The 13,215-nt window shown below is 38.2% G+C and overlaps 1 protein-coding gene across 1 annotated transcript in view; it reads right to left on the bottom strand.

The window, feature by feature from the left end:
* Positions 1–8,352: 8,352 nt before the first annotated feature.
* The window catches only part of LCP1 (lymphocyte cytosolic protein 1), a 62,843-nt gene continuing 57,980 nt past the window's right edge, over positions 8,353–13,215 (bottom strand). The window contains exons 15-16 of the mRNA XM_036250325.1: positions 12,778–12,902; positions 8,353–10,094 (exon numbers count right to left, since the gene is read on the bottom strand). Of these exons, the coding sequence (XP_036106218.1) occupies positions 9,962–10,094; positions 12,778–12,902 (258 nt within the window). The 3' untranslated portion in view covers positions 8,353–9,961. The remainder of the gene's footprint in view (positions 10,095–12,777; positions 12,903–13,215) is intronic.

The following is a 13,215-nucleotide window of genomic DNA, read 5'->3' on the forward strand; positions in this document are numbered from 1 at the left end:
GCAGCCACTATGGAAAACAATATGGTGTTACCTCAAAAAATTAAAAATTGAACTTCCATTTGACCCAGTGATCCTACTTCTAGGAATATACCCTATGAAGCCTGAAACACCAATCAGAAAGAATATATGTACCCCACGTTTGTAGCAGCACTATTTACAATAGCTAAGATCTGGAAATAGCCCAAGTGTCTGTCAGTAGATGAATGGATAAAAAAGCACTGGTACATATATACAATGGAGTAAGTACTATGAAGCTGTAAGAAAGAAAGATCTCTTATCATTTTAGATCACATGGAGGGACCTGGAAAGTAATATCTTTTTTTTTTCCTCACCCGAGGACATTTTTCCATTTTTTGTTCAGGTAGAGTGGGAGGGAGAGAGAGGAACAGAGAGAGAGAGAAACATCGATGCGAAAGGAACACATCGAGTGGCTGCCACCCGCACAACTGACCAGGGCCGGGGACAAACTGCAACCGAGGTATGCGTCCTTAGCGGGAACCGAACCCGGGTCTCTCAGGACCACAGGCCGACGCTCTAACCGCTGAGCCAAACCAGCCAGGGCTGGAAAGTAATATCTTAAGTGAAACAAGTTAAGCAGAGAAAGACAACTATCACATGATCTTACTTATTTGTGGCATATAATGTACACAACATTTTGAGGAACGGGATAGTTCTAGAGATGTGGAAGTGGGGAGAGATAGACTGACGATCCCCAGAGGAGCGGGTGGTGGAGAGAGATAAACCACAGAACTTATATGCATGTATGCATGAACAATGGACATGGACAACAAATCTGGGGACCGGGTGGGGAGGGAAAGGGAGAGGCTATCAGTGGGGGGAAAAGGAGAAACATCTGTAACAAAAATGAATAAATGAATTAATTAAAAAATTAATTGACCATAATGGCATGGATTTTCTGGGGTCTCTGTTTGGTTCCATTGAGCTATATGCCTGTTCTTGTACTAGTAACAGGCTGTTTTGATTACAATGGCTTTGTAGTATAGTTTGATATACAGTATTGTGAACCCTCCAACTTTTTTCTTCTCAAGATCACTGCAGCCATTGGGGGTCTTTTTGAGTTCCATATAATTTTTGAAATATTTGTTCTAGATCTATGAAATATATTGTTAGTATTTTAATAAGGATTTTATAGATTTCTTTGGGTAGTATGGACATTTTAATGATGCTAATTCTTTTGATCTATGTACGCAGTATCTGCTTCCACTTGTTTTTAACTTTATTTTTTTAGTGTCCTATAGTTTTTCTAGTACAGGTCTTTTACCTCCTTAGTTAAGTTTATTCCTAGGTATCTTATTTTTTGTTGTTGCAATGTTAAATGGAATTTTTTTGGTTTCTTTTTCTGAGAGTTTATTATTGGTGTACAAAAATGCCATCCATTTCTGGATGGTATTTTGTATCCTGCTACATTGGCAAATTCATTTATTAAAACCTAGTAGTTTTTTTTAATCGAAACTTTAGGGTTTTCTATGTACAACATTATGTCAGCTACAAGTAATGGCAATTTTAATTTTTCCTTTTCAATTTTGATGCCTTTCATTTTTGTCTTGTCTGATCTTTGTGACTAAGAATTCCAGTACTACGTTGAATTAGAGTGGAGAAAGTGGACATCCTGTCTTGTTCCTGTTCTTAAGGAAAATGCTTTTAGTTTTTGCCCATTGAGTATGATGTTGGTAGGAGATTTGTAATATATAGCCTTTATTATGTTGAAGTATCATCCCTCTATTCACATTTTGCTGAGTTTTTATCAAAAACAAGTGCTGGGTTTTTTTCAACTGCTTATATTTTTGCATCTAGTTATATGATCATGTAATATTTATCCTTCATTTTATTTATGTGGTGTGTCACATTTATTATTTGCTAATGTTGTACCAGCTTTGCATCCCCAGAATAAATCCCACTTGATCCTAGTATATGATTTTTTTTTGTATTGCTGGATCTGATTTGTTCATATTTTGTTGAGAATTTTAGCATCTATGTTCATCAAGAATATGTGTCTGTAATTTTCTTTCTTTGTAATGACTTTATCTGGTTTTGGAATTAAGATAATGTTGGCCTTGTCAAAAGAGCTTCAAAGTCTTACCTCCTCTTGAAGTTTTTTGAATAGTTTGAGGAGGATAGGTGTTAGTTTTTCTTTGAATATTTGGTAAAGCTCACCTGTGAAGCCATCCAGTTCAGGACTTATGTTTGCTTGTGAGTTTTTATTACTGCTTCAATTTCATTAGTTATTATAATCCTATTAAACTTTCTGATTTTTCCTGATTAAATTTTGGAAGAGTATTTTTAGGAATTTGTCCATTTCTCCTAGATTTTCCATTTTATTGACATATCATTGTTCATAGTATTTTCTTACAATCTTTTGTATTTCTGTGATGTCAGTTGTTATCACTGTCATTTCTGATTTTATTTGTTTGGGTCCTCTCTTTGTTTCTTTTCTTTTTTTTTTTATCCTCACCCGAGGACATTTTTCCATTTTTTGTTCAGGTAGAGTGGGAGGGAGAGAGAGGAACAGAGAGAGAGAGAGAGAGAAATATCGATGTGAAAGGAACACATCGAGTGGCTGCCACCCGCACAACCGACCAGGGCTGGGGACAAACTGCAACCGAGGTACGCGCCCCTAGCGGGAACTGAACCTGGGTCTCTCGGGACCGCAGGCCGACGCTCTAACCGCTGAGCCAAACCGGCCAGGGCCTCTCTTTGTTTCTTGATGAGTCTAGCTAAAGGTTGATCTATCTTGTTTATCTTTTCAAAGAAACAGCTCTTGATTTCATTGACCTTTTGTATTGTTTTTTAGTTTCTATGTAATTTATTTCTGCTCTGACCTTTATTTTATCCATCCTTCTACTTACTCTGTGCTTTCCTTATTGTTCTCTTTCTAAATATTTTAGCTGCAGGATTAGATTGTTAATTTGAGATTTTTCTTGTTTCTTGAAGTAGGCCTGTAAAGCTATGAATTTTTCTCTCAGGAGTGCTTTTTCTGTTTCCCATAGATTTTGTGTTGTTTTGTGTTCTTTTGTATTTATTTCCAGGATGTTTTTATTTCTTTCATGATTTCATTGGTAACCCATTTATTGTTTAATAACATGCTATTTAGCCTCCATATGTATGAATGTTTTTTAGTATTTTTATAGTAATTGATTTCTAGTTTCAGGCCATTATGATCTGAAAAGATGCTTGATGTGATTTCAATTTTCTTGAAATTGTAGAGACTTATTTTGTGTCTTAATATGTGATTTATCTTTGTGAATGTTCAATGTGCACTTGAGAAGAAGGTATATTCTGCAGCTAAGGGTAAAATGTTCTGTAAATATTGATTAAATCCATCTGATTTGTTATGTCATTTAAGATAGCTGTTTTCTTGTTGATTAGCCTGTATAGAAGATCTGTCCAGTGATGTCAGCAGAATGTCAAAGTCCCCTACTAGTACTGTATTGCTGTTGCTCTCTCTCTTAAAATCCTCCAGGAGTTTTAAAATATATTTTGGTGCTCCTATATTTGGTACATATATGTTTACCTGGATAGATCCTTTTGGTATTATGTAGTGACCTTCCTTGTCTCTTGTTATGACCTTCATTTTGAAGTCTATTTTGTCAGATATAAGTATTGCTACCCCAGCTTATTTTTTGTTCCCATTTGTATAGAATATTTTTTCCATCTCTTCACTTTCAGACTGTATGTATCTTTTGTTTTCAGGTGGGTCTCTTGTAGGTAGCGTATAGATAGGTCTTGTTTTCTTATCAGCTACCCTGTGTCTTTTGATTAGAGCATTTAATCCATTTAAATTTAAGGTTATTATTCATAGGTACTTATTGTTGTCATTTTATTCTTTATGCTTATGTTTTTCTCTGTCTCTCTATTTCCTCTGTTCTTGCAACAGCCCCTTTAGCATTTCTTGCAATGGTGGCTTGGAGGTAATAAACTCCTTTAGCCTCATCTCTGCCCCCCCATTTTTTTTTTTTGTCTGGGTAGCTCTTTATTTCACCTTCAATTTTGAATGATAGCCATGCTGGATAGAGTAGTCTTGGTTTTAGATCTTTGCTTCTCATTACTTTGAATATTTCATGCCATTTCCTTCTGGCCTATGTTTCTACTGAAAAATCAACTGGCAGTCTTATGGGAGCTCCCTTGTAAGTAAATGTATGTCTCTCTCTTGCTGCCTTTAAAATTATTTATTTGATTCAGTGTTTGCCATTTAAATTTTGACGTGTCTTGCTGTGGTTCTCTTTGTGTTTATTTTTATTGCTACTCTCTGTGCTTCCTGAACTTGTGTGACTTTTTTCTTCACCATGTTAAGGAAGTTCTCTGTCAATATTTCTTCAAACAGGTTCTCTATCCCTTGCTCACTTTCTTCTTCCTCTGGTAACCCCATGATGCATTTTATGTTGCTCCATTTCATGTTGTTCCACAGTTCCCTTAAACTGTCCTCATGCTTTTTAAGTACTTTTTATTTTTGCTGCTTTAGTTGAGTAATTTTTTTCTACCTTGCCTTCTAATTTGCTGATTAGACCTCCAGCATCTTCCAATCTACTGTTGATTCCCTCTAGGTTATTCTTTATTTCAGCTGACATTGTTCATTTCTGACTGGTTCTTATTCATGGTTTCTATATCTTTTTTTCATGCTGATATAGTTCCCACAAAGGTCTTTATAGTTCTTACTAAGTTCCTAGTAGTTTTCACTGAGTTGTTTGAGTATCTTTATAACCATTACTTTAAACTCTATATCTGATAAAATGCTTACCACCATTTTATTTAGCTCTTTTTCCTAATATTCTTCCTGTTATTTTATTTGGGGCCTGTTTTTATTCCCCCCCCGCCCCCGCTTTTTTTCTGTTTCTTCCTGTGTATTGAATAAAACAGCTATGCTTACCTATCTTGATTTGGTGGCCTTCTTGTGGGAATTAGTGGTGTCATGTCCTTGATCTTCTGAGCTGGGTGCACTAGAAATGTCCCTTGTGTGGGTTATGTGGGCCCTCCTATTAAACTTGGGTTTTGATTGCTCTTGTCCTATTTGTGGGTGGGCTCAGCCCTCAAGCTTGTTGACTGTGAGTCTTAACCCCGACTATGGCATGCCATTTATTATACCAGTGTAGACAAAACAAAATGAGACAAAACCAGATTAAATGAAAACAACATAAAGGAAAACAAGACAACAAAAAGATAAAAACAACCACAACAAAAAAGGCTCAAACAAACAAACAAACAAACAAACAGAAAACACACACACAGAAAAACACCAGAAGACATGAGACCAACAGAAATACAGGAGGAAAACAACAACAACAAAACAAGAGAATGTTAAAGATGGAAGCAACAAGAAATAAAGTATACAATGTAAAAAAAAATTTAACAAAATAATAACTTTAAAAAGTAATAAAATATAGAGTAGGAAAAGGTAAAATAAAAAAAATTAAGTTAGAAATAAAAGTTTTTAAAAGTAGAAAAAAAGAAAAAAGTACACTAAAAGGAAAGATAGAAAATATGAGAGAAAAATCATACCAAATCAACCAAACAAACAAAAAACCCTTTAGATCTGCTATTTGTGGAGCTTGTTGGATTTTGCTCCAATGTTGTTGGATCTAGCCCCTTGCTGTGTTGGTCCCAGGCTTCCTGGAAAATTCTCTGGTGCAGGCCAGTGTGAGCCACTGTTCCTGCCTGGTCCTGGGCAACCTGACTGAAGCCCTGTAGGGTGGATCCCTAAGTAATCCGGTGGGCAGGGCCTCTCTAGCCCTGAAGCTGGATCGGCTTTGTGACTCGCACCTTGAATGTCCTTGTTCTGAGCTGCTCTCCTTTCACCCAAAGAACTGGGCTCTGCAGAGATATCTGGGTCCTGATCAGGATGATTTAAACAGATTCTTGTTAGGGGCGGTGCTCATAGCTTGTAGGAGGGGTGAAGGGGCACTTCCTCTTCTTCCAATGCCTCAGCTCTGCTGGGTCACTGGAATCCCTTGTCCCATTCTAATCCTCTTCATATATTAACAAACATGCTTGCCTAAATGGTACTCCTCAGTTTTGACAAGCCAGACAGCACAAACATTACTGCCATTTTACTGAATTAGTGGTGAGATAGATGGTAGGTATTGACTAGACTATCTATGTTTTTGTGTCTCACATATGGTGGGTTATTAAACATATGTAGACTTTAGATATGAGAAATATTTACACAGTTTTTTCCTGTCATCCATGAACAGACTCAGTTGGTGAACTCTTTCAGAAATGAAGAGAGAACACTGAGTAAAGAGCAGTCTTTGGCAGCTGAGAGTTTAATTACTAGGAATTTATTCAGAAACTGTCTGTGACTAAATTTTACAAGAGGATCATTCCGGGCTGCTAACTTGTTCTGAGCATCAGCTCTGGTCTCTGGATCATGAGGCTGGCAGGGATTTGCTGGACAAAAACAATGTCAAGTTCACTAACAGAGCACTGCCAGCATTTAATCCAAGTGGCCAAAAGTTAGTACAAACCTCTGCAAAGTTTTCATTCTGAGCTAATTTTCTACAAGCCCCCAAACTTTATTTACAACTTTGTTACACCATTTATCACATTCTGCTTTTTATTATATATATATATATATAATTTTTAATTATATTATTATATATATATTTTATATATATGGTGTGTGTGTGTGTGTGTGTGTGTGTGTGTGTGAACCTTATCTCCTTGCTGGATTAACATGCTTCTTTACACATAAAATGGAGAAGTTGGAATCAGCTTGAGGGTCCATCTCAATTCACTGTTCTTTGTCAAATAATTTGAGGAACCTTAGGAAGAGAATCTGTTTTACTATCTAATGTTCAATACCTCTGCTAGAATAAAAATTTAGCAAGTACCTATCAAATTAAAATGAACATTGTGTGCACAAGAAGTGGATATAATATTACTGTGACCTTATGTGCTGAGGCAAACTAAACAGCTTAAATATCTGTTTATAAGCCACTTGTTAAATACAGTTAGGCTCAACACACAATAGACTGCTAAGCATCTGTTCAAAAGCTTAAGGCAGATCATATGGACCAATATGGAACAATCTCCAAGACATAAGTGAAAAAAGTGAGACGCAGAATGATGTGTAATAAATTATTTTGTAATACACTTTGCAATTTAAAAAGGTGTGCAAAGAATATTTCTAGAAAGATACAAAATAAGTTACCAGTAGTTGCTGATGAGGAGGGAAACTAGACAACTAAGACAGAGGTATTGGCGGGTTGATAAACTAGCTCTCTGAAGATTAAAAAAAAGTCCTATTTGTAGAGTTAGATTATATCTGTGGTGTAACTACCCCCATCATGGACAATTTCAAGCCAACAATGGTCTAACAGTAGCTCACAAAATTGGGTTAAGTGAACTGAGGTGAGCTGGCTTCAAAGCACACCACGAGCTACGGGCGTGGGAAGGTGGCCTACTTTCCACTATAGACCCTATGGTACAATTTTAATTTTTGATGCCATGTTTGGACTATTTAAAATGTAACAATAAACTTTAAACTTAGAAAAATGATCATGCTGAGATTGCTGCATTCCTTTATCCTTCTCTTCTCCAAGAGAATCGTGGTTTTCCTTCCTCGAGAGCACTACCCTGCTATCCTGATCCATTCAGGAGACCTGCCAGTGCAGTCTTGTACAAAAAACACTTGATATTTTTAACCCTTTTACAAGTAGGGAGGGCAGCTACCTTCTTAGTGCAGAAGCTGCAAGAATGTTCTAGCCAGGAATGAACCATCACCAAGAAGCTGCTGCTAGTGCAGCCACGACACACAGCTTGAGCACAAAAGCTCAGTTCCCTAGCAGCTGTGTGCCTGTGTGATGCCTCATGGTAAGAAAGTGAAGATGCTTTTCTGTCACAGCAGCCCACCTGGCAGGGAGCCACTGCAGCAGAAGACCTCAGCATATCCCTCCCCTCTGCCTGCCAAAGTGAGGCCCAGCCAGTTAGTGAGGAGACCTGGGCACTGCCCACCCAAAAGATTAGTTCTCAAATCGCTCTAGAAGCTGTTTGACATCAATCCCCAAGACTGGCTTTTGTTCACAACTGGGTGCAGTGTGTTACTAAGAATTTGTGTTTCAACTCTAATTTTTAGCCTCCACTTTGTCAAACTCCCTCCATCTTATTATTCAGTTTTCAGCCAAAATATGTCTTAGTTTCCTCTGTTACAAGCTCCAGTCTCACCTTGTCCTTATCAGTCACTCACCACACCCATTGGTTTATTTGTTTAGCATTTGTTTATTTCCTGATCAGCTGACTACAATGCCTGTCTCATTTATAGGCATTTATAATTGAGTGCCTGGCACTCAGTTAGTGCTGGCTGAATGAATGAATTCATAAGTTATAACGCCATCAAAGGATATTCAATATGAGGAACATTTTATTTGGAGAGATTGTGAACATTACCTTCATTTTCAATTAAGGCAGTAACATTCTTCCTCAAGGCAGATGGAAGAGAATTGTCTGAGGCTACATTACGTGCAGATTAAGACAAAGCCAACCAATTTGTATTCAGATGCCACAGAAGCCACACATTGGCTTCCAGAGCCCATAGCCGAGGAGCATATCCAGGGTGACACATTTCAATGCTTTGAAAACCAGCTAAGTTCCATTACATACCACCCCTAAAGAAGATACTTCATTGATGAGTCCTTTCAGCACTGTAGAGAAGGTCTGGTTCACAATGTTCTGTTGCTTCTTAGCTTTCGGTAGGCTTTCATGGAAATTATATAACCTATTAGGTTTGCTTAAATTCACACTATTTCTCTGGCTTTATTTTGGAATTCTTTAAATATGTAGGAAATTTTATCTTCATAAAGCAACTAAGCCAGTTTTACATGATTAGGTATGGCTAGGTATGTATGTGAATATGTGTGTGTGTGTGTGTGTGTGTGTGTGTGTGTGTGTGTGTGTTGGGGTGGGAGAAGTGAGCTGGGGTCCTGTTCATTGGCACATATTGCCCCCCTGGGAGTTTGGGGGTGGCAAAAAGCTTTTACAGTACCAAAAAAGTAAACATTGATAATATGGTGGCCTGGCAGCAATCAAATACACTAAGATCTCAGAGCAAATTAAAGCAGAGCAGGATTGTTCCCACTCACCATATATTTAGCCATACCACAAGAGCTAGGTTCAACATGCAGGGCTCTGGACATGGAGAGGCAAGTACCAAAGGACAGATGCTTTGCTGTGGTTTTATGCTGCCTTCTGGTGGTTTAACGCTCAATTACATCCATTTTGGATCTAACCAAGAGTTAGGAATCTACCTGAAGGCATAGTATTAAAGTTAGATCTGGTCTGAGCCCAAATACTATTGGCTGAAAAAAAAAGAAACCCTGATAACAAATGGGACCTGAGCTCTGAGGAAAAGCTTGGATAATGAGTCATTTCTGCAGGTTACTAGAGATTCTTGGGCCTGACTGATCTGTCAGATGCTCCAAATGGCCTTCAGAAGTGGGTCACAAAGAAGGCATAGTTCTGTGAGGGTGGAGAGCAAAGTCACAGGGAGAAGGGAGACAGAAAGAAAGGCTTGTCACAGATCAAATGTCAGCCTCCAGAAACAGGCTTTAGGATGGGTTTGATAGTTCCCTCTGCTGGTCCTCACTTTAAAGAAAATAGCCAAATTAAGCTGGTTTGAAAGATTATGTTAAAATTAATAACACTGCAGCTTCTATACTTGACTAATGCAGGAAGCAGAAATGGTACTTGGAAAATAAGTTCTTTTTTTTCTTTCTAGATCTGTCAAAGAAGCAATAAATTCAATAGTAAAAAAATATTTGTAAGAAATTGGGTCTTTTGCAAAGAATGAAGCACTTTTTGTTAAATACAGAAGAGGCTAAATATACACTTTTTGGATCTTGTGTAATGTCACCAAGCTGAAGCTGCAGTGGCTTGAACTGTCTCCGCGCTTCTGGGGAGCCTCTGTGCTGAGCAGACAGGTGTGCTGCCTCCAGCCCCACCCTGCTGGGCCTTACACCCTCTTCATTCCTTTCCCCATGAGGCAGGCAAACACTGTCATGACCATTTTGGGGTTCACTTCAACCAGGTCTTCTGGAAGGGCATATACTCTTGCTCCAATTTTTCGGGCCATAGAGATAGCATACCTAAAAGGGAGAGAACAAGAAGAATGAGGAGAGCCAGAGCAACAAAGCATGAAGGGGACCCCTCAGGATCATAGGTATAATCATTACATAGTATGTACTGCTACATATGCTACATGACAGAGCTCAGTCCTGGTATGGCTAGAGCCAGTCACTGACATCCTCCCACCTTCATGGGCAAATCTTGGCTCGATAAAGCTCCTGACTCCCTCAGACTTGCTGTCTAGCCTACCAAATTTATTATTACTTGTCCTTAGATATCCTCCTAGCTCCTGCCACTTTTGATGCCTACACCATGAGTATTTTCTTGGGCTATATGGCAACAGAAAAAGTGATCAAACTGGAGAAGAATGTGTACTAGGACAAGTTTCAGACTATATTTCAACGACAAAAACATACTTACATGGAAAAACAAAGGAAAAATGCATCTGTAATACTTTGACCTTACACATCAATTATTTTATTCCTTGTTCCATTCCAACCCTTGTGCACATATACACGTATTTATTTATGTGGCTATGATACTAGAATAGTCAGAGTTTTATATTATACATTTTTCACATAAAATAATCATGAGAACATTTTTCTCTATCTATAGTTATAGGAATATAATTTAATTAGCTGTAATTTATTTCAAATGAGCCTACATTACTACCTGTCAGTTCTTTCATTCACTTTGTTATCTAGCAACTTCTTACAATAACTACTCCAGAGATTCTCCATTGCTCCCAAGTCCCCAGCACTCTCCTTGCTCCGCTAAAATAACTTTATTCTTACTTTATGGATCAATTAAATTAAGAATATCAGGCCAAACTAGTCCTTATAGTTTCTTCTTGTCCGTCTCACAATCATTTCCTCTATATTAATCATTAATAAAATAAAATATATTTTCAATTAGAAAATATAAAGAAAAATTATTTAAAAATTAGAAAATAGAGCTTCAAAAAAATCATGTACAATCTTGCCACCATAAGCGTTTTTAAGATTTTGCATAATTTCTTCTACCCATTTTTAAAGTAGTTTTGTATCTTGCCCTTACTCGGAGAGTGTTTAGGAGCCTGGGCCCTGAAGTCAGACATTGAATCTTAGCAGAACCACTTAATAATCATAAAAACCTTGGGCAAGTTCCTGAAACCTAGTCATATCCATCTTGAACATCTAGACTCAAGCTCTTTTCAAAGTCATTTTGTTATTGTTGTTGTTAATTTCTGGGTCTTCATACATGTTCTTCCCTCTGCTTGGAGTGTTCTTCTTATCTCCCTCATCTGTCTAGTTCCTTCTTATTTGTCCTTTCAATCCATCTCAGCATTGAGTTATCTGCTCTGCAAAGCTTAAGTTTCCTTCCTGTCTCCTTCATAGGACCCTCTACCACGCTTCCATACCACCCATCACACTCTATTGTAATTGTCATTCAATTATTTATCTTCTCTTCATTATATTGTGCTAAATATCAGCATACCAGAAACGCAGGTCACCACATCCCCAAATTGGGAACAGAGAGGAGGACACTGTTGGGGATACACACACACACACACACACACACACACACACACACACACAGTGGGTTAAATTGTGTTCCTCAAAAAAGGTATGTAAAAGCTCTGTCCCCTAGTACCTCAGATTCTGACCTTATTTGGTAATATGGTTGTTTAAGATGTAATTACTTGAGATGAAGCCATGCTGGAGTGATGTGGGCTCTAATGCAATATGATTGGTGTTCTTATAAGAATAGTGGAAGAGACACAGACAGACGCACAGGGAAGACAGCCGTGTGAAGTCACAGACGCACAGGGGAGAAGGCCATGTGGAGACAGGGGCAGAGATTAGATTGATGTGTCTGCAAGTCAAGGATTGCTGGCCAATGCCAGAAGGCAGGAGAGAGGCAGAGAACATGTTCTCCATCATAGCCCTCAGAACAAACCAGTACCGTTGACACTTGATCTTGGACTTGCCTCCACAGAGTGAGAGAATACATGTCTGTGAGATCACCTTGCTTGTGGTATTGACTATGGCAGTCCTTGGAAAGTAATACAACCTGCTCTGAGAAAGGCACTTCTCTAGAATAGAGGTCTCCACACAAAGGACAAGATAGTAAATATTTCAGATTTTGTGGAATTTGTAGCAGGGAAACATATAAATACACACACACACACACACACACACACACACACACACGGCTGTGTTTCAATGAAACTTTATTTATAAAAGCAGACAATGGGACAAATCTGGCTCCCAGACTATAATTGTCTGCTGATCCTCACTCTACACGGTCAAGCAAATGGCAGTTGCTTACAAGCTGGAGAAGACTGTGATCTTGAACACCATCCCCTGCCCATTTATATATATGGATATTCACAAAAAGGGTGTTTGTATTTGGGCTGGCCTGCCATAAACAAACTGAAGTCTCCTATAGATGTGATTAGAAAATTGGTTCTATGAAAAAATAGGCTTGCTTATCAATGAGAAGAATACCCTTGCTTTTTGTCTTGCTCCCTCTAATGTTAGAAGACTTAAACTACTATTGCACAATATCTAAAATAATGATAATGGGACACAATAAGTCATGAGAAGAGAAAGCATCAATAGTGAAACTAAAGTGTTTGCAGAAAGACACAAGCAATAGACTTTATAGGTACCCAGTTACAGTTGGGTCCTTCCCTCCCTGACCTCAGGTCTATTTACGTACTTTGCATTGTTGAGTTTCTCTTCATTGTTCAGGTTTTCTGTCTTCAGAAGGTCATAGTTAATGGAACCTGGTTGAATGGCATCAATAAGATCCAGAACAGGCAAGCTTGTACTAATCTTGGGGTCCTGTACACAAAGAAGAGAAGAGTGGGTTTTATCAGTATGCCTCCCAGGTTACTTCTGTTTTGCTCAAGGGAAGTGGGTGTTTCTTTCCTCTTAAATATGAAATATATACAGCCTGGTCTGGGAACTGCAACAGTGTTGCACATTAATTGTAGTTTCAGATCAGTTGTAGTTTCTGTAGAGGCACAAGTAACTTCCTAAGTAGCTCACTAAGCGGAGGAAACCCATTGTCTGACAACAGGCAGGGAGCCATTGCCAAATAGTGAGAGAATGAAAGTAAGCACAGCTAGAGAAAAGCAGAGAGGTTGAAATGTTT

The sequence above is a fragment of the Molossus molossus genome, unplaced genomic scaffold (genome assembly GCF_014108415.1).
Source record: "Molossus molossus isolate mMolMol1 unplaced genomic scaffold, mMolMol1.p scaffold_m16_p_9, whole genome shotgun sequence".
In the NCBI taxonomy this organism is placed as follows: Eukaryota; Metazoa; Chordata; class Mammalia; order Chiroptera; family Molossidae; genus Molossus; species Molossus molossus.